Source organism: Macaca mulatta, chromosome 6, assembly GCF_049350105.2.
Source record: "Macaca mulatta isolate MMU2019108-1 chromosome 6, T2T-MMU8v2.0, whole genome shotgun sequence".
NCBI classification, from domain to species: domain Eukaryota; kingdom Metazoa; phylum Chordata; class Mammalia; order Primates; family Cercopithecidae; genus Macaca; species Macaca mulatta.
The window spans coordinates 23,126,170-23,149,379 of record NC_133411.1 but is presented as its reverse complement, the minus strand read 5'-3'; the positions used below and the strand labels follow the sequence as shown (position 1 = coordinate 23,149,379).

Here is a 23,210-nt window from a genome sequence, read left to right as displayed (position 1 = left end):
CAAAAAACAAAGAAGCAAAACTCCCCCCTTCCCCAATTCCTCCGTTGAATCTCTGGAGAGCAACTGAGTATATCATACTTTATTTCTCTATAGTTGTGGTTCTTACTGCACAATTCGATAAGATGAATTGTTTCCTGAACATTCTGGTGCCACTAATCTTCCCTTATAGAAACAACCTAAAGAGAAAGAAGCTGCTCAACTACATTCTCTTTAGTCAATCATTTCTGCCCCTTGGAAAAATTCATAACCATTAAATGGGCTCCAAGCAGTGCCACAAAGTTTTCTGTTTATTGTGCAAGAGATAAATTAGTTCAGCTTCACAATAATGTATGTCTATTGTAGAATATGATTCATTTTCTAGCACTGAAAGGAATCCTATTTATTCTATATTTATTTCAAATGCTGGGATTTTTATTGATTGTGAAACTAGAGTTCATTCCCTGCAAAAATGGAAGGTAGTCAGTCAGATGGGTAGGTGAAGTCAATTAGAGAGGGATCACTGCTGATTCTCTTTGCCCTTTCTGAGCTATATACCATTTTGTAAAGTGGGATTGCCTAAAGGTCAGGGTCACCTAGGAGACTATGGTGGCATTTCTCTTACAATTTTCTTTCGTTCTTTGATCACTACAGGCTATAAGTTTTCAGTTGCAAAAATGTGTATGTACAGAAGGATTCTTTTATCTCACTCTATCTCCCTGACAACCAGATATTTGCCTGCTGTGATAGGTCAGAGGTTCTTAAAAGGCATGGAATACATCTCATCTCTTTTAAAGGTTTCAAAATTCTCCTTTTGTGTCTGGCTTGAAAAGGAGTTACCAGTAGAGAGTCAAGATTATCCAGCTAACAGTAGTGTGTAATCAAGTAGGGAAAAAAAATTAAGATCTTATCTAGAAAGAATTTGCCAAATCATATAGGTAATCGGAAGTATTTCCACATGTGAGAAAATAGAGAGGGAAATGGGGAATGATTGGTAGTAACGTTTACATTCTAAGATAGAAGTTAATTTTTGCCTAAAAAAGGGAAGTTAGTATGAGCCAGATCAGCTCAATTTGCTTTCTAGGCAAAAGGAACCCTAAGGTGATAAAAATCAAAGTATTCTTATACTATAAGTTAAGGATATCTATCATAGACAACTTACGTTGTTTAACACTTATAGAGCATTTAGAGTTTGGAAAAACAGAAAATATATTTTTATACGTTCCTTAATTTGAATTAGCTAGTGCACGCTTCTATCTTATACATCATTCTCTCTCTTACAGCTTCTAACATATTCAATTTCTTTTAAACACATGTAGTTATAGAGAACTTGGTACTTCTTCAAACTCATTCATTAAGCAAGATGGCAATATTCTTTAATTTTTTGAATGAATTGAAAGGCAAGTCTTATTTATGTTTTCATTTTCCCATCCTCACAGTATGCATCTCAAGCCTTGCCACCTCGTAAAACATCTACATGTGTGTGTGTGTGTGTTTAAATTCACTATAGAATGATTTTATTTATTAGAGGATTTCTCCTTTTTCTAACCTAAATTACTCTTCTTAATAACTCAAATTTCTATTAATTTACCACTCAGAGGCATAAAGAATAATCCTAGGTAATATCAACATAATGACCCTTCAAGTATTTGAAAATGTGTGTCTTTCCTTGCCTTGATCTTCTTCATTCCATCTAAACACACTCAGTAATTGTAGTGGTTTCTTATTTTTGACTTTGGTAATATTTTATCATTCTAGTCTTGCAACAAGTTGTCTTTTCTTGAGTCTGATTTCTTTAACAAAACACAGTATTCAAGCTTTAGGCTGATCAAAGGAGCATCATTGGGCGATCCTCTCTCTTTTTTTCAGATAAAACATTTCTAGACATCTGCATCACCCGTTTCTTTTAAGGGGTCACACCTCTCAAGTAAAATATCTCTTAATGAGCTCAATGTCAAGTGATTAGGGACCCTAATTATATCTGCACAACTTATGTTGCCATAAAACTTAATAAGTTTATGTGAGTGAGATATCATTTAATTTACAGGCCTCTCACACAATCAATGGCAGAGTCATTGCACACAGAGTATAGGTCATTGGGGGCAGGAATATTGGGAGCATCTTAGAATTCTGCCTGCTGCAACTATCATTTTTTCAAATTCCTCAAAATATCTATAACCATAGCTATCCGTTTCCACTCAACATTATCTGGAAGCGTGAGGAGCCCTGGAAGAGCCCAGGCAGCTATTCTCTTATAATTTATGCCAAAAATTGCTTATTTCCCTTTGAAATGAGAAAATCCTTTGGCATTTAACATTTCATTTAGTTTTTTGTGACCTGGATTTCAGCAAAGTAAGAACAGAGAAAGTGGTGCTGTAATACCCCAATGGGCTCTTCCTGCCCATTGCACAGACAAAACCAATTCACTGAGACAATGGGACTGCAGTAAAGAGCTTACCTGACACTAGGCTAGCCATGCAGAAGATAGAATTGTTACTCAGATCGGCCCAGAGGTTAAGGTTTTTCAAGGATAGTTTGATGGGCAAGGGACTAGCAAATGGGTGCTGCTGATTGGTTGGGGATGACATCGTAAGGGTGTAAAATATAGTCCCCCCATGCTGAGTCCATCTCTGGGCAGGGAGCCATAGGACTCTTTGAGTCATATGCCACAAATCTGGGTGGGATTAGAGTGAAAAACATCTCAAAAGACCAATCTTACATTCTGCAATAGTGATGTAATCTGTAGGGGCAATTAGGGAAGTTACAAATCTTGTGACCTCTAATCACATGATTCTTGAGCAGTAACAGATTATAGAAACTACCTATGTTTTAGCAGAATTCAGGCCACTGTCATAATCCTAATCTTGTGGCCTTTCTTTAGTTTTACAGACATGGTTTTGGCCCAGGAACAAGGAGGGGATCAGTTATAGGGAGGGACTATCATCATCCTTGGTTCAAAGTTAAAGTATATAGTAATCAAAGGCCATATGATCAGCCATCGCATCTTATGCGTACTATTCTTTGCTTATATAGGTATTAAGAGAAATCAAAATTTCTAACAGGGGAAACATGAAAATGAAAGGAGATCAGTATTATAAGTTAACAGGTATGAGGTGAGCAAATTAAAATATAGAAAGGTAAAAAGAAAGCATTGATTACAAAGCAGGTAAACACATGAATAAAAGTACGATAAATAAAAGGAATACCTATAGGGAATTAATAAATATAGTTCCTGCTGCATAAAAAAGTACGGTGAAAGAGAATGATGTCATATTCAAGTGAAATTGCTATTTTGTTACAATAAATTCCATGAAATTGTGAGAGTTTTTGAAGATTTAAAACTGATTTTTTTTCGTTTTTGTTCCTCAGAGGAAATGCATAAAACAATCATATCTTAGAAGGAGAAAAATATCCTTCCTTTATTTTCCCCAGGTGTACTACAGTAAAGAAACAGGTACTGACGCTACAATTAGCAACTCATTGGAATCAGACTTGAGGGAATTCCTTTAGAAAACAGAAATTTTTAAAGGTCCTAGAAAATCACTATGTTAATGTTAAATTCGTGCTGTCTCAGATTTTCTTAGATGATGAGAGGCCAGTGCCATTGACCTTAAAATTATCACTTAAACAAAGCACCACAGCAGCACCATATTTCAGGAATAGTATATTTTCAGTTATTGCAGACATAAAATTAATGTTTACAGTGAGGGTGCAAGTAAGCAGTGATAAGCTAAAATTGAGCATCCGTGACTCCATAGAAAATGACTTCCTATATTATATTATGTTTCACAGCCTTTTCTAATTTGGTCATATATATTGATACTGAAAGCCCCAATTCTTGGTAATGTGTATTGATGATGTGTTACAGTGCCCATAATTTATATATACGGTTCTGAGAACACACAAAAAGCAAAACTATTTTTAAATTAGCAATATGTATGCTTTTAAATACTGATACAGACATTTACTAGTAAAAAAAAGAAAAGATGTAGACATCCAAAAGTGTTTAATATAAGATGCCATAAAATAAGACAACAAAATATGGAGTTTTCATGGGACCACTTTTCCAATACCAAATTTGCAGCTAGAATCTGGAATATCTTCAATGATCCTATTTCATTTTTATTCAGTTTTTTTTAATCATTGCTTTGTTCCACTAGATGTCAGTATTGGATAAGAGCAGAGAAATGCTTCCCTGAACATCTGTTCTCTTGCTGTTTTAACTTTGCTCACGTAAAATGATTAAACCTACCTAGCATGTATGTCTGCATGTAAATGATGTGATTTTTAAGAAAAAAAAAAAAAAACATTTGCAACTGATGATCTTTACAAGTTACCCAGAAACTTCTACATGGAGGTGATTCTTTTCTTAAAATGTTTACCTTGCGCCTGTAATCCCAGCACTTTGGGAGGCCGAGGTGGGTGGATCACCTGAGGTCAGGAATTCGAGACCAGCCTGGCCAACATGTTGAAGCCCTGTCTCTACTAAAAACACAAAAATTAGCCGGGCATGGTGGCGCGCGCCTGTAATCCCAGCTACTCGGGAGACTGAGGCAGGAGAATCGCTTGAACCCCGGAGGAGGCGGAAGTTGCAGTGAGCCGAGATCGCGCCACTGAGCTCCAGCCTGGGCGAGAGGAAGAGACTTTCAAAAAAATAAAAAAATAAAAATTCCTTGTACTGCCCTTACCCACTAATTATGAAGAAAAATGAAAATTTTAAACCAATACAATTGGTAATAATTTGCAAATTGCTCTGAAGTAATGTTGACCCTTTCTGTCACATTCTACATAAATGTACTCCTTATTCTTAATTTGTCCTCGCTACAGCCTTTAGATTTTGAAACAAAGAAGGCATACACTTTCAAAGTTGAGGCTTCCAACCTTCACCTTGACCACCGGTTTCACTCGGCGGGCCCGTTTAAAGACACAGCGACGGTGAAGATCAGCGTGCTGGACGTAGATGAGCCGCCGGTTTTCAGCAAGCCGCTCTACACCATGGAGGTTTACGAAGACACTCCGGTCGGGACGATCATTGGCGCTGTCACTGCTCAAGACCTGGATGTAGGCAGCAGTGCTGTTAGGTGAGAAAAGGAAACATTTTCTTTTCTACGTCTCAGGAAAACAAAACAAAACAAGAACAAAAACAAGAAAACCAATTATCTGTCCAAAACTGCATGATGATTTAATTATAGAATATGATGCTTGAAAACATAAAACTTTACATAAGAATAGAGGAAGTGATATAGGATTTTGGGGGAAAACACATTATCAACTATTGCAACAATGTTTACTAGTGGAGTTACAACCACTAGAGGTCTGATTCTCCTGTCACTCAAGGTAACAAATCTCAACTCTTCATGTAGAAATGGGATTTAATAATATAACCTTTTAGAGAATGATTCTCATAATTAGTGATATTAAGATACTTTGGAAGTGCCTAGAGTATAATAGACAAATTTTAATACATTTTATAATTAGTCTAAACTTTCTGACCCCTTACACAAAGTTAGTGTTTGAAAAAGTTATTGCAATTTGCATGTCATTTTTCCAGTGTGTAAAACATGTCTGCTGGGTTTGAGGTGAAATGAGTAGAGGCACAGTTAGAGTCAGTCGTAGAGTAAAATGAATTTATAAAATTGCTCAAAGCACACACTTTGCAAGGAACTGCTTCCTGCTCATCTCTCTCCCACTCTCTCAACACATAAATTCCACTAGTACTATCAAGACAATGCAATTTCCCTTTTCCTCACTTATACATTGACCCAGCAGTATGTTTTGAGACTTTTTCCCCCATTCATTCTATTGTATGCTTGAATTTTCTGCTGCATGCCTACAGCTGTTGGGAAACGGATTAAAAGACAAGTATGAGATTTGTTTCTGAATCTTCTGTCCCTAAATGATTGAAGCTTGATATGCAAGAACCAAAATAAGAAAACATTAAGTAGGTTTTTAAAGCAAAACACTCTCTTCTATTGACATACAATAGACAAATATCTTGTAAGATTTTACACCATGTGGTAAGTAAAGATTAAAACAATGGATCAAGTTTTCAGTGGTATCCTTAACACAGTAATTGCATATAGTGAAATCTCACGAAATGGCTTGAGAGCATAGGCAACTTGCTCTTTGAATTTATCTGAATCCATCACCTGTAGTTACATGAATACTACCTCAGTCAGCTCTAGCTGCTATAATCCATTAATGCATACTGGATGTATTAGTCTGCTTTCACACTGCTATAAAGAACTGCCCTGAGACTGGGTAATCTAAAAAGTAAAGAGGTTTAATTGAATCGCAGTTCCACACGGCTGGGGAGGCCTCGGGAAACTTACAATCATGGCGGAAAAGGAAGCAGGCGAATCTTACATGGCGGCAGGCAAAAGACAACGGGTGAAGGAGGAACCGTCAAACACTTATACAATAATCAGATCTTGTGAGAGCGCACTCACTATCATGAGAAAAGCATGGGGGAACCACCTCCGTGAGTCAATCACCTACTAACTAGGACCCTCCTTCAACATGTAGCGATTATAATTCGAGATGAGATTTTGGTGGAGACACAGAGCCAAACTATATCGCTGAGTGACTTAAGCTACAAACACAGTTCTGGAGGCTAGACAGTCCAAGATCAAGGGACCAGCTGATCTGGCGTCTGGTGAGGACCTGCTTCCTTTTCAGCAGGTGGTCATCTTCTCCTTGTTTCCAGACACTGGAGAAAGAGAAAGAGAGCTCTCTCTATAGTCCCTTTTGTAATGGTAAAAATAACTTCATGAGGGCTCCATCCTGATGAACTAATTACCTCCCAAATGCCCCATCTTTTAATACTATCACATTGAGGTTTAAGATTGCCAGATGTGAATTTGGGGGGATACATATCAGCTCATAAGATTCCAATTCTGCCCACCCCAAATTTATGCCTTTTTTACATGCAAAGTGCATCCATCCTAAGAGCCCCAAAACTCTCAACTTCTTCCAGTATTAACTCAAATCCAAAGTGTCATCTAAATATTATCTAAAGCAAACAAATGTGAGACAAAAGATACAGTTTATCCTGAGGCCACATTCCTCTCCAGCTGTGAATCTGTGAAACCAAATAAGTTACATGTTTCCAAAATACAATGGTGAAGATATTCGTATTCCAAGAGGGAGAAAGAGGAAAGAAGAGAGGGGTGAGACGTCCAATGTAAGTCCAAAACCTAACAGTGGAAACTCCATCAAACCTTAGTGTCAAACATAATTTTTCTCTAGATCAATTCTTCACTTTGCAGGTCCACTAGAATGGATGTCCCACTTTTGGACTCACTAGGGTGGCAGCATAACCTCCCACACTCAGAGGGGCACCACCCAGGCTGTGGCTCTCTGCAGTAGCCTCACTCATGTGCAGTGGTCACACCCTCAGTGCTCCACTGGGCGACTCTACCCCAATGTCTCTTCTAGGCATTGAGCCCAATGTTTGAAATCATTATGGAAGCAGCCATTCCACAAGCCTGGTGACATCAAATCACTATTGGGGTGATTTGGAATTCTTCCCTCGATTTGGAGAATTATGAATGCTCATAGCTGAAGAGTTATGTGATGCTGTTTAACGGAGCTGAAGAAGTTTGATGATCTTCTTTCATTTTACCGCATTTCTCTTTCCTTCGGTACCAGCTGGCAGTGTTTCTGCTATTATAATCTCATCTGTTTTCCCGGCTTTTTCTGAAATAGTGGATGAAGTTCATGGTTCGCACCTATACAAATCTTCTTATTAAGTAATTGGTCTATCTATCAACCCTTAATGTTCTCTTCTAAACACACTTTCTCATTATTTTGGAACACAGATGGGTTGAGATATTTCCAAGTTCTTAAGCTTTGGTTTCTTTTTACTTAAAAAATTCATCTTTGTTTAATTTCTTTTATTTCACATTTTACTGTAAGGAGTTGTGAGGAACCAAGCTACTCCTTTAACACTTTGCTTAAAAATCTCCCCAGCTAAATATCTAATTTCATCACTCTAAAGTCCTTCTTTACACAAAATACTAGAACATGAACACCACCCACCTAAGTGCTTTGCCACTTTATGACAAATACTATCTTTCCTCTAGTTTCTAATAACATGTCTTTATTTCTCTCTGATAACATATCAGAATGGCTTTTACATCCATATATCTACCAACATTCTGTTTAGGATTGTTTAGATGTTCTTTGGGAAGACAGAGTCTTTCTCTACAGTTCTCTTTTCTCTCTGAACCTTTAACAGAATATCCTTGAACATTCATAATTTTAGCACTTCAAAACTCTTCCAGCCTGTACCCATTACCCAGTTTCATAGCCACTTCTACATTTTTAGGTATTTTTTATAGCTGCACCCCTACTGCTTGGTACCAATTTCTGTCTTAGTCACTTAAGGCTGCTATAACAAATTACGGTAGATGGAGTAGCTTCAGCAACAAATATACATGTCTCTTGTTTCTGGAAGCTGGGAAGGTTATGATCAATGTGCCAAGAGATGCATTTTCTAATAAAGGCCTGGTTTCTATTCTGCAGAAAGTCATGTTCTTGTATCCACACAGCAGAAAGAGAAAGAGAGCTGTCTGGTGTCTCGGTTAGAAGGGCACTAATCCTATTTATGAGGACTCCACCCTCATGACCTCATTACCCCCACAAAGGCCCATATCCATATATCATGCATTGGACATTAGGATTTCAACATATGAATTTTGGGGAAACATAAACATTCAGTCCATAACAAATGCTTTTATTCTTGAAGAGAAACTGTAATCAGGAGAAAACTCTAAAAAAACTCATCTGTCTTTTAAAAAGAAGTAAGTATAACAATTACTGAACATCCCTACATTTCAGACTGAATGCTAAACAGTTTACTCACTGGATTCAAACTATTGTTTTACATGTCTATATTACAACATGATTCACTTCCAGTTAAGTTCCAGAAAACCATATATGATTTATAAGGCTATATGCAGACACATACACACACACAGACACACACACACACACACACACACACATCCACATATACATTCAGTATTTGTTGAGGTATTCTCCAAAATCTTCTGCCTTGGTAATTATTATGTATTACCCTAACATTATTTATCAGTCTTTTATTTCTGAAGCCCTTGGATGTTCTGTTGATAATTACAAAAGTAGGAGATGCCTGGTGAATGGATTTACCAGTTTTTAAAAATATGAACAGTTATAACAGTTATTGAAAGAATATTGAAGGTTGTAACAAAAATAATTAAAAGGTAAATAAGATTAATTGAAACTCTCTGCAGATCAATAAATAAGAATTTACATAGAGAAACTCTGTACCTAGAGTAGAGAACATGCTATGTTGTTTAATTTACTGTATGTTCTATTTTGAAGACTTATAAAAGAATGATGAGGCCAAAATATTAAGAAAAACATGATTTTAATGCAATACTTAAGAACTAGAAAAATCAAAAACTTCCTAAGTAAAAAACATTATTAGGTAAAGATACACCTTCCAAATTCAAGAAAATTATTAGAGTCAAGACCCTGATGTGAGGAACAAAGGAAGGTTAACATGAAAGAAATTCTCCTGCTATAAGTGTGTTTTTTATTTTGTACTTTTTATGTCACAGTAACTAGTATCTGACAAGTGCTACTTTATATCAAATAAAGTAGTGTACCATGTCTTACTTCTAATGAGTAGCAGTCGGCCCACTTGACACAGATGGATCTAATTGATCCCCGCAAGGGGTTGTCAAAAGACAGAGCTGTTTTTGAATCAACTGAAACCTGTCTTTGTTCCATGTCCTTGGAGTGAACAACAAACTTGAATAATGTCAGCTAAGGAAACATGGGGTATGAGGCATCATCTTTCCTTGTTCTGAAAATGTGTTTACTCACTTAAGAATGAGAGTGAAAATACGTTGTGAAAACTGAGAATGAAAGTGTAAAATTACTTGACATGTTTAGATATGCTGTTTGTTTTGTTTTCCTTTACTTAATTATGTTTTCACAGAGTTATTATGCAAGGTATTAATTTAGGACCTTGGGTATTTTATCATCATCATCTTCATCATCTTCTTCATCATCATCATCATTATCATCACTAAGCACAGCCAAGAACCACATCAATGCCATAACCAAGGACTGATCCCATTTTGAAGAAAGGTTCTCTTAGGTTTCATGACTAGCAAACACACCATGTCTGGTTCCTTACTCTCAACCTTCGGCCCCAGCTTAATTTCTAGTTATTCTTTACTTTTCTAGCCTTTGCCTTTTGATGCACTGATTTCTTGTCTCTAATGCTGTATATTCTTTGAGGTGAACACTGCTATTATATAGTTCCCAGAAACAATTCCTAGTGAGTCAAATGAGATTGGATTAAGTATATCCACCAGTAGTGATGCAGGGGCTTTTCATAACAGCAAGTTCTTGAGTTTAGAAATTTAAAACTGTTGATTATCCAGTTACATTGAAAGGTATCATTTACTTTGAGTATTATTGATTTGGGTTACAGAAAGATTTCAGTGGGTAATTTTGTTCAATATGTACCACTTTTCTTTTGTTCCAAACATGTAAAAGTCTGTTATCTTTGGAATAAATTTTAAAATAGAACTTAATCATATTTTTTATAAAATTTAAAAAATTGATTATTTAATTTTAATCCATGTCAAAAGTATTAAATAATAACAGAATGATGATGTAAAGTAAATCTATTTTATGTATGTAGACTTGCATATATAAACTCAAAATTACAGTGGTTAAGAGTACAATTTAAAAGTGTACAGATTGTTTCCTGACTCGTAAAGATTCATCTCACAATGTTTTCACTTTGCAGTGCTATGAAATTGATATGCATTCAGTAGAAACCATACTTTGAGTACCTATACATTGATTCCTTTTTTCCCTTTCAGTTCAGCATTCAATAAATTACATAAGATATTCCACACTTTATTATAAGACAGGCTTTGCGCTAGATGATTTTGTCCAAATGTAGGCTAAAATACGTTGTTCAAGCAGGTTTAAGGTAGGCTAGGCTAAGCTAGAATGTTAAATGAAAAAAAATTAGATATTTTTGTACAAATTGATGGACATGAAAAGAAAAAGCAGAGAGGGTTTGATATGGAATACCTCTAAGAAACTCAGAGATAAACAAACCAATAAAAGGAGATGTAGAATTTAGAAACTTCAGGGGTAGCTGAATATATTAATCTCTGGGGATTTTGCCCTATTCATCTTTTTCACAACTGAGTCTTTAGGACCCGCAAGAGAATTATTTCTCTGAAGCTGGTTTTTGCATAAAGTCTCTTTGTAAGTGTGCTGATGGGATTTAGCTTGTATTAACTCCACTCATAGAAGCAAAGAAACTGAGAAATCATTTTACTTTAAAGAAAAACGAAAAAAAAAAAGCAAACAAGAAAGAGAAGAAAATTTGCTAAGAAAATAGAGATCAACTGGACTACAATTTGCTAACAGAGGTTAATCCCCATAAAGATCATGCCAGAACACCCAGGTGTATGAGAACTTAAGAAAAAAAGACATTACATTTACACATCTAGATATAGATCTACCTATATTAGATTTGAAAAAACTCACATGCACATGTACACATATATATGCACACTGTATTTTATTAGTACATTGCATTATACACTAGAATATATCTTTTACATCAAGAAAATATTTAAAATTAAATTAATCTTGCATGTAGTATATGAAACCTTATTCAGTATAGTCCCAACTCTCAGGTATCTTTTCATTTTTCACATTATATGTATTTGTGTCCTAAGTAAAATTTTGTTAAGTACCATGACAGGGTTCAATATGGTGGTTTCAGTGGATATGAAGGACATGAAGAAGACACTGGGAAATGGGAGAAGTATGTATATAAAATATACATACCCTTCTGATATCCAAGATGGCAGAAGTCTAGGATGAAGGAGATAAAATAGAGGTTAACTATTTTAATTGGAAGAAATAGAACTGAGAAGAGTTGAGTTTTGGTAGACCACATCTTCAAATGTCTTTATATGAGTTCTGAATCTTAAAATTTATCAATAACTTAATTTCCCTATCTTTAATCTCTCCTTAATCTCTTTGGGGAGCCATTGCACACAAACTCAGCAAAATCTATCCCCAGTGAGACAGTTGAGTATATATGCTTTAGACATGCTGTTATCAAGTTATTGGTCCATGTGAATCTGCCTTTTAGAGTGGAATTCTATCTGTACTTGACAATATTAAACAAACCTGACACCTTTGCTAGCATACATGCTTATTTTGTTTGCACTGGAAAAAAAATAGCATTCCCTTCAAATTTACACGAACTGAATGGTTAAGAATATATCCCTTCAGAATTTGTTATTATATACTAAATGATGGAGAATTACATGTTTCTCTGTAAATAAAGTTATTTTGCTTCCTCTTCAAATGACCAACTCACTGACGGTCAATGTACAAGGAACTATCGCAAATAATATGTAACAAGATAAACATGTTCACTTTTACTTATGTCAGTAGCAACCAATTATCTACATATAGTAACATTGTAAGAGCTAAATTGTGCTGGGTACTGAGCTTAGCACATTGCTCAGATTTCTTTAAACACTGAAGCTGACATTAGTTGACAGAGTGGGACACTGAGGCCCAAGATCATATTATGTCTTCAGAAAGAATAAGAAAACGATTTAAACAAAGGCTGCCAAATTTCAAAGGTTACGCTACTAATCACTCTGCTACTTAAATTTAATTGAAATGCTAACCTGAATTTTTGAGTAGCTTTGTAATTCTACAATTGATGAAAATAAAATTAAAATTAAGCAAAGTGGCTGGAATATGAACACAAAGCAGTAAAAATATATGATATTTGGTATTTTAAAACATGTTAACTATGGACCCTACTATATACGTGAAAGTATTATATATACTTTACATATGTTTAAAGGTAATTACAACAACCTAATTAAACCTGAAAAAATGTTAAATTGGATTATGACAATAGTGACATTGATCAGGCTGGACTCACCATATTATACCTTATTATGTAAGATTAAGTTCCCTTTATTTTACTGGAGAACTACAAAGTTCTTATACAATTTAGGCATAACTAAGCGTTTTACTGTTTACCAAATTCAATGGGTTTGTGATACAGATCTACAACTCCAATTTTTAGAAGGATAGGAGGATTTCAATGAAATAGGAAATGATGCATTTGCTTTAATTTTCAAGTAGATTTTACATTATTCTATTGATACACCTAAGGGAATCTCTATGACTAAAGTGTCCAGATATTTGTTAGACTATGAACTTTTTTTTTTTTTTTTTTTTTTTTTTTGAGACGGAGTCTCGCTCAGTCGCCCAGGCTGGAGTGCGGTGGCGCGATCTCGGCTCACTGCAAGCTCCGCCTCCTGGGTTCACGCCATTCTCCTGCCTCAGCCTCCCAAGTAGCTGGGACTACAGGCACCCACCACGCTCGGCTAATTTTTTTGTATTTTTAGTAGAGATGAGGTTTCACCGTGTTAGCCAGGATGGTCTCCATCTCCTCACCTGGTGATCCACCTGCCTCGCCTCCCAAAGAGATGGGATTACAGGCGTGAGCCACCGCACCCCGCCGGATATGAACTATTTTTGTGCTGCCCTGTTATGCTCTTTGTAACTACCCCCAAATGAGAGAACGTCCTTGTCTTTGTAGTCTACATATTCTATATTACTGACCTGCACTATTTGGGTTTAACTTTTGCCTGCTAGAGATTCAGTTTTGTTGCTTTACGTGCAAGTACTGAGAGAGTATCCTATATAAGTACAATTATCCTAGCTCTTTTTCTTCTCTCTTTAATTTCCTTTGTAGAATAGCCCCTTTGTCACATGTGTTTGAGATTTTGTACATTATTTATATATTAAAATAGTTACTTTAAATATATAAACAATAAATATAAAATGTTCTTCTCAAAAAATACTGTAATAATCAGTGATCAGTAGGAAACAAGAGAAATGAATCCATTTCATAAGCTGTTCCAGAGCACTCAGTTAAGAGAATATAAGTAATTTTCAGAGCACAAATTAGCTAAAGAGTAGACTAATCACAAGCAGAAAATGCAAGCTTAGTTAGAAGGAAAAGAAGGAAAATAAAAGCTTTCTTTCAAATATGATGTCTATATTTGGGTTTCAAATGGTAAGTAACTCTACGTAAAATGGCACTGTTCTTCAGAGCCATTTGGCCATGACCTAATAAGAGTAAATAAATCCAGTGCTGACCTGGGATAACAGGTGTTGGACTTAGTTCAACAAAATAGTTATAATGAGGCTCTCTCAAAAAGACGTCGGAATAAATACGTTTGAATATTCAAAAATGTAAATTAAGGTATTCCATGCTTGAAGTATGACCCGGACATTATCAATAAGAAAAGTCAGATAAAGTAATTCAATTCACACCTATAAGTGCACTGTATTATAAATAGAACAGTATATTCAGTAAGGAACTCTTCATACTTGAAAGAAACTTCCTGTATAATGAACAACACAAAATAGTTACTTTGCTATTCTCATTTGAGAGAAACTGTTAATACCAATTCAAATAGGTAGAAAGTAAAGTTTAAAAAATGGTACAGTTTTGTAAGAAGGAAGTAATAGATGCTCTCTAGAGGGATTTGGCAAGTCTTTATGGGGAGAACATGAGGAAAGCTGAAAGGTGCCTTTGATTTTTGAGTAAATTAGGAAAGTTCTGTGACGTGAATGGGAAGAAAAAAATTGAAATGAGCTGACAACTAAGTCCAGAATAAGGGACTTCTGAAGGTCTAGAGTCAAAGATACTTCTAAGCAGAAGATACCAACATTTACCGAGCAAATTCTTTACTTATTTAGTCAGGTATTACAGTCTGTATTTTTTAATATGTGATAAAACTGAGACTTGGGAAGTTTAAAGCTATTAAGTACAGAGCCTAGACTTAATCGTTATTTGTCTCAACCTCATTTTCTTTCTATTACAGTAAGCTGCTTCAAGGTGTCTGCAAAGTAAACCAAAGGACAGGTTTAAAGCTTTGGGGGCAGAAGAAGTTCTTGTCAAAGATAAGGTTATTTTTGCTCTGAGTTAAAGACAAAATACATCGGTCAGATGAACCAACAGAATGGCAAGGTAGAAGAGAGTTTTGAAGTTAACTTCCAGATCTGTAAGACAATACAGAGTGAGAAGACCATGTATGACTGTTCCAAAAAGAAAAAAAAAGGCAGAGGAAAGCTTAAGCAACTTGGAGGAAAATACAAATATAACAATTATAATTTCAACATTATGTAGATTATGGTATATTTCTTCTTCTTTAGAGATCTATTTTAATCATATTGTGTGTGTACAAATGGGAAATTTAAAGACAGAAGACTTACTTTTATTAAATGATTACACTTTTGTAAATATTTAGTTTCTCATCAAACATTTAAAACAAGCCATAGAAACCCTCGAAACCATTTAAGATACAACTTTTAAGTCTAGTAAGGGGAAAGTAGAGATGAGGAGGAAGATAAGGAAAAAGAGGAACTGATAGGAAAGTAGGAACTGGTAGTTTAAAAAGTTTGAGAGGAACATAGTGGCATTTATTTGTGATTGCTGATGGAGAAATTACAATTGACATATTGTTGCAGGTGGCTTAGGTGCTCAGTAAAATGTTTGTTAAAATGAATTGAACTGAATTTACTTTCTTTAATTGTCTTCCAAATGACAAAACAAAACATTGGCAACTAAGAAGAGATATGAGTAAAGACATTTTGATCTACTATCATTATCTTAACAAAATAACATTTTCTACCTTGACCTGTATCATTATTACCAGATGTTTCTTGTTTAAACAATGAGGTGTGATACTTTCAGAGTAATTTTGTACCATGAAGTTCTTTTTACACTTAATGTAGTTGAGAACTGGGATGGGGTCAAAGTTAGCGTTTCCATTGATGGTGAGAAAGTTATTAAGCAAATTGAAAAGCACAATTTTAAGGGAAATGCTTACCTAATAAACAGAATAAAAATTTTTAAAGCATTTCTGAAAACTAATTTATAGTATAGGAATAAAACCAAACTTTCTCAAATGGCCTGCGCAGACTAGGTTAAAGTTTTAATTTTTGATTTCTATTCAACTGTTAAAACCTTTTTTTTCAGCAACAATCACTACATAATTGTATGAACTTTAGATTTATTTTATTATATACAGATTATAATCATATAATTGTTTTTTCATTTAAATCCCATCTATTCACCAAATAAGTATGAGATGAGTCAAACATACTTTCCGTTTAAGTCTTTTGCTCATAGAAACTAATTTGTTAGGCTAAATTACACAGTTCATGTTACACCATTGTGATTAGTTGCAATTCCAATACTATTTTACCCTTAGATTGTAAGTAGAATGTTGCAGACTGGCAGCAGAAACACGTGATGGTTTACTCTGCGAGGTTGTAACTCCTCAAAATTTCTATACCTTTTAGAACTGGGCCATATCTTTTCCGAAATTGTCCAGAAAATGTAGGAATGGTTTCATTGCAAGTTCATCGAAAGTCTTTTCTTATGAATGTCTCTCAGTTGCTATACTGGATAAAATATCACAATAGAAAATATTTATGCTTTAGTCAGGCACAGGATTTAGTCAGTCACATACAGACAGAGCATCAGGAAGATGCGGGAGCTAGTATTAAGCCTGTAGTCTAAGACCTGGCTAACTATGAGAAGATGCTTAGCTGAGTAGAAACTGTTCAAATATGTTTCAGCCATATTCCAGAAGATATAAAGCTTCATTGGAGGATAACATGAAGAGAAAGGAGCTTGCCAAATTTCACAAGGTGACAGAGCTAAAAATTAGATACCAGAAAGTAGCGACTGACAGTCAAACAGAAGCACCACATTTATGGTTTGTACTTTATGAGTTTGTGTGAGAACTTCATAGTTCAAGTACTAGAAAGCTAGCTGAAGGTTATGTGTGCCACTACTTGATGCCAGATAAGAAAATGTGTGTGTAAGGAAGAATTTTTATCTGGGAAGTAATACAAAATAATACGGAAGGAGAGAGGGAGAAAGGGGGAAAAGAACACTCACACACTCATACGCTGATACACATGACTCTATCCCTATGCAACATATACTTTATCTTATTTCATTTTTATAACAACATTCATGGTTACACTGCTAGGTAGGTATTGTTTTCCAAATTTTATAGAACGTAAGGAGACTAGATATTGGAAGGGAATCTCACTAAACTGATTGCACAAGGTAAATAAATAAAATGTATGTCACCCTAGTTCTCTCTGTAAAAAAAATTAGTGTGCTTCATGCTATATTTCATTGCATCTAGGTGGTGGTTAATGTATGTATTGCAAACTCTACTTCAGCATTAGACTGAATGAACAAAAAAATTAAATATGTTTACTAAGCTTGCAAGATATTGGATCCTGGTTGACTGATATATAGAAACACACAACTAAGAGATATACACATTATTTGATGAATATATTATGTAAGTTCTTGAATTTTAAACTTGTTATCAAAAATACCTAAAATTACAATTAAACATAACCTGTATATGTAGTGATTCACTGTATGAAGTTAGACTTCTGTTTGAATCAATTTGTTGAATTATAACATATGCTACAAATATTAACTATAAACAAGGTGATCAATTTTCCCAATCTTATCTGGGAAAAATCTTGAGGAGTTTTCTGGTCCTAAGGACACTCACTGTAAAAACTGAGGAAGTCCTCAGCAAACAAGAAATAATTGATTGTCCCGAATAAGACAGTCTTAAAGCTCTAACTATGCTGCCTTGATGTAGAAATATGTAACTATTACATAGACAGGAAGTATAGGATCTGTGCAATGAATCAATACAATATTTAAGTGGCAGGTGCTATGTACAAACAACAAACAACATCCCAGGTCCTTGACAACACAGAGATGAACAAAGCTAGTCTCAGAGCTCTCAAGAAATTTAACAAGCTTTGGGTAAGTAAGATAATCATGTCACACACACAAAATGTATACAAGCTGTGTTATATTTGCCAACATCTACATAATAATTGAATATTATTAGCATTAAAGAATGATCTGTTCATTGCAGAGATTTTCAAAGATGGAAATAAAGAAAAGCTTTGAAAAATATCATGCAAGTTAACTGGAATTCACAAGAAAAGAGTAAGAGAATTCCAAAAATTAGTGGAGTTTCCACTTAACGAATGGCAGCAGGATGCAGTCTGTAGACACACTCCACGGTGAAACAAGAATAAATGACATTTGTTTCTTTAAGAAATAAAAGACACTCATTTACAGCCTCTGGAAACTTTTCTAAGGGCATGCAGCACATAAAGAACAATTTATTCAAGAAAAGCTACTAAAATTTGGTAAGAATAGCAAAAGACAGTGACACTTAACCCAGAACCTGCTCCCTTCTCCCATGCCTATATCCTTGCTCTGCTTGATAGAAATGCCCACCTGGCAGGTGCGGTAAAAAGACATGGTTTCTCTTCCCTTCGCAACCAGTCAAGGGCCATGATACCTTACCAGGAGGGGCAGAATGCAAACATTACATAAAACTATAAAAATTAATAATTATTACAATGTTTTATTGCACTTGTGACATATATGGATGTAACAGGTATAATATACAGTTATTGCACATAACTATATAGAAGAAACATTTCTATATTTTACTCTAATTAAGTTAGTATGAATGTGAATATGATGAGTTAAGTCATATATGGCAAAATTTAAAGCAGATACTAAGAAAATAAATGATATAATAAAAATCATTAAAGAAATACTCACTTATTGTAAAAGAAAGAAGTAGAGAAGAAATAGAGAAACAAAAAAGACATGAGAAATATAGAAAACCTAAAAAACAAAATGGCAAATGCAAATACCATTACATCAGTATTAGCTGTTGAATGGGAATGGATTAAACAACCTAATCAAAGAGAAAAGATTATCAAAGAATCAAAGAATAAAAACTGATGACTATATGAAGTGCATGTCTGTAGTTTAATGGTGCCAAAGTCAGACAACTTGAAACCTTGAGTCTGCAAATACTCATGTGCTTTTTTTTTTTTGAGACGGAGTTTTACTCTTGTTGCCCAGGCTCGAGTGCAGAGTGCAATGGTGTGATCTCAGCTCACTGCAACATCTGCCCCCAGGGGTCAAGTGATTCTCCTGCCTCAGCTCCCAAGTAGCTGGGACTACAGGCACATGCCACCATGCCCAGCTACTTTTTGTATTTTTAGTAGAGACGGGTTTCACCATGTTGGCCAGGGTGGTCTCCATATTTTGACCTCATGATCTGCCCGCCTCAGCCTCCCAAAGTGCTGGGATTACAGGCGTGAGCCACCAAGCCCAGCCTCATGGGCTTTTTTTGACATTTTGCAGCATATGACTACACTAGGCTCTCTTATCTTTTAGAATTTCTCTAATGTCACCACAGTCCTTCTAGGTACAAGATAATGTACTTCACGACATTTCACAGAACATCCTACCCATCCCACAGTGAATCTGGTGTTGCAGAATTTTTACTATGCTAATAGAGAAAGAACACAGGAATAGAAGCAGTGTGGAGCTTGACTTGACAATTTTTGCCTGGCTAGTTGAAAGACTAGTATGTAGGGGGGTAAGAGGAAGTCAGTTTGGAAACGAAGTTAATCTAATTCACCCCAAGAAACAGAAGCACAGGATATCTATAACAGAGGGTAAAAGCATCTGCAAAACACTCACTCAGATCATTAGCTTCCAATCAGAATAAGCATCAGAATTACCTAAAATTACAGAAGCTTTACCTTTGTCTATATTGGCGTTATCCTGAGATAAAGTCTGGAAATACTTATTTTCAAAATATGATTCTTCATCTCCCTAACCAGGTGGCTTATGTTTACATTACCGATACTGGGACAAATGAATCATCTTTGTTCTTGGAAAAACATAATTAAGTATTTAGGGCTCGAGGGATGTAGTATCTGTCTGATGTTCTCAGATGGAACTGGCATAATATCAGTATGTATTTATACATAGGGAAAGTGTTAAAGTAAATGTGGGAAAATATTAACATAATAAGTGTAAGTGAAAGGTATTTGGAATTTTATTGGGCAGTTCTTACAACTTTATTATAAATTAGAAATATTTTTAAATTATTAAAAATATATTAAAAACCAGTGATTCCTCTCAGTTGTATTTGAGAGTTTCTAATACAAATCATGCACCAAGGACTACTTATAGAGAAATTAATAGTTTTTTAATTATAATGTATAAGATTTTCCTTGACCTAAATCACTCATTTTTTTTCATGTCATTGTGCTTCTCAGATAGTTTTCTATGGTAATTCTAAACAACTTACAGTTTCCTACAGTACCTGTGTGGTTTTGCTACTGCTGTTGCAGCTTTCTAAAACACCGTCTATTCCTCCCCTCACTTTTTCTGCTTCAACCTCCTCTTGGATGATTTCCATATAGCCTTCTAATGTCAGCCAAATATCACGTGCAAGAAGGATTGCCTGAAGCACTAGGTTTTACGTTTGATGTGTTCTCTTGGCACTCCTGCAGAGCCTTCTTTACTATCTCTCTTTTAGGCATTGAAATAGTCTGTTTATCCGTGTCTTCCCAACTAAAGTCTTCAGTGATGGGCATCATACTTTAGTTATTTTTATAGTCTCATCTCTAGAATAATGTATAGTGTATAGTGGACACCCAGCAGATACTTAATAAATTGAAAAATTGAACACAGTAAGCCTACATCAGCAATTCTTTCAGAAATACTACAGTTAATAAGGAGTTTCAGTGGCAATTTTCTTCTTAAATTAGGCATATGGCAAGTTAAATGAGGTGCTGTAAAGCAGTATTTTGAGAAATACTTTCTTGTTCAGGAAAGAATATGCAATACGGAGAATTAAGCTCATTATATCTCTGTGTTTCCTGACCTTTAGGGGTGCCTTAACTTCATTTTTAATTTTTGAGAGCATTCATGTGAGCTAAGGTACCACACTGAAATGGGAAGACATCAATGCTTTCTCACTCCTCCAATAAACAGAAGAAATGTCAAAATTAGATTAACAGCATGGCTCATACCCTATTCTAATAAATACCATGCATTTTCCGGTTCAGAAATCAATGACAGACATACCTTGGATATATTGCAGGTTTGGTTCCAGACTACCACAATAAATCAAATATTGCAATAAAGCAAGTTAAACATTTTTTTGGTTTGCCAGTACACATAAACATTATGTTTACACTATATTCTAGTAAGTGTGAAATGGTATTATGCCCAAAAAAGTACATGCCCTAATTAAAAATACTTTATTGCTAAAAAACAAAAAAACAAAAAACAACAAAAAACAACAACAACAACAAAAAAAAAAAACACTGAAGATCATCTGAGCCTTCAGCAAGTTGTAATCTTTTTCGCTGGTAGAGGGTCTTGCCTTGAACTCAATGGCTACTGACTGATTGGGGTGGTGGTTGTTGAAGGTTGGGGCAGCTCTGGCAATTTCTTAAGAAAACAATGAGGTTTGCTCTATCGATTCTTCCTTCCACAAAGTATTTCTCTGCAGCATGTGGTGCTGTTAAGTAGCATTTACCTACAACGGAACTTCTTTCAAAATTGGAGTCAATCCTCTTAAAACCTGCCACCGCTTTATTAAGTTTATATAATATTCTAATTTTTTGTTATGATTTCGATAGTATTTGTAGTATCTTCACCAAAAGTAGATGTTATCTCAAGAAATAACCTACTTTTCTCATCTATAAGAAGTAAGTCCCCATTTGTTCAAGTTTTATCATGAAATTGCAGCAATTCAGTCCATCTTAGGGCTTTACTTCTACTTTCAGTTTTCTTGTTATTTCCACCCCTCTGCAATTACTTCCTCCATTGAAATCTTGAGTCCCTCAATATATTCCAACCCATGAGGGTTGGAATAACTTCTTCCAAATTACTGGTTTTATCTTTTGACCTCCTCTCATGAATCACCAATGTTCTTAATAGCGTCTAAAATGATAAATCCTTTCCATAAGGTTTTCAATTTACTTTGTCAAGAATCATCATAGAAATCACTATCTTTGGTAGCTATGGCCTTACAAAATATATTTCTTAAATAAGAAGACTTGAAAGTCAAAATTACTTTTTTGATCCATGGACTTCAGAATGGATGTTGTGTTGCCAGTCAAGGAAACAACATTCATTTCTTTATACATCTCCATCTGAGCTCTTGGGTGACTAGGTGCATTGTCAAAGAGCGGTAATATTTTGAAAGGAATTTTTTTTTCGTGAGCAGTGGGTCTCGACAGTAGACTTAAAATATTTAGTAAACCTGCAGGGTGTGGTGGCTCACGCCTATAATCTCAGCACTTTGAGAGGCTGAGGTGGGCAAATCATGAGGTCAGGAGTTTGAGACCATTCTGACCAACATGGTGAAACCCCATCTCTACTAAAAATACAAAAATTATCCGGGCATGGTGGCATGCACCTGTAATACCAGCTACTCAGGAGGCTGAGGCAGGAGAATCGCTTGAACCTGGGAGGCGGAGGTTGCGGTGAGCCAAGATCACACCATTGCATTCCAGCCTGGGTGACAAAATGAGACTCTGTCTCAAAAAAAAAAAAATTAATAAGCCATGCTATAAACAGATGTGCTGTCATCCAGGCTTTGTTGTTCCATTTATAAAGCAACAGGCAGAGTAGATTTAGCAAAATTCCTAAGGACTCTAGGATTTTTATAATGGTTAATGAACACTGGCTTCAACTTCAAATCACCACTTGTATCAGCTTCTGCTAAGAGAGTCGGACTGTTTTTTGAAGCTTTTTGAAGCCAGGCGTTGACTTCTCTTTTCTAGCTGTAAATGTCCTTGATGGCATCTTCTTCCAATAGAAGGCTGTTCTACATACTTTTAAAATCTGTTGTTTAGTGTAGCCACCTTTATTGATGACCTTATCTAGATCTTTTGATAACTTTCTGCAGATTCTACATAAGTACTCCCTGCTTTACCTTGCACGTTAATGTTATAGAGAAGACTTATTTCCTCAAACCTCTTAAACGAACCTCTGCTAGGTCACATTTTTCTTCTACAGTTTCCTTACTTCTCTCCAATAGAATTGAAGACAGTTAGGGTCATATTCTGGATCAGGCTTTGGCTTAAAGGAATGTTGTGCCTGGTTTTATCTTCTATCCGGACCACTGAAGTTTCTCTATAACCACAATAAGACTCATTTGCTTTTAAACCATTCTTGTCTTCACTGGAGTAGCACTTTCAATTTCCTT

General features: G+C 35.4%; 1 protein-coding gene across 1 annotated transcript in view; it reads left to right on the top strand.

Moving 5' to 3' along the window:
• The window catches only part of CDH12 (cadherin 12), a 485,928-nt gene that overhangs the window by 422,053 nt on the left and 40,665 nt on the right, over window positions 1-23,210 (top strand). Inside the window, exon 7 of the mRNA XM_028849358.2 lies at window positions 4,804-5,057. Coding sequence (XP_028705191.1) covers window positions 4,804-5,057 — 254 coding nt within the window. The remainder of the gene's footprint in view (window positions 1-4,803; window positions 5,058-23,210) is intronic.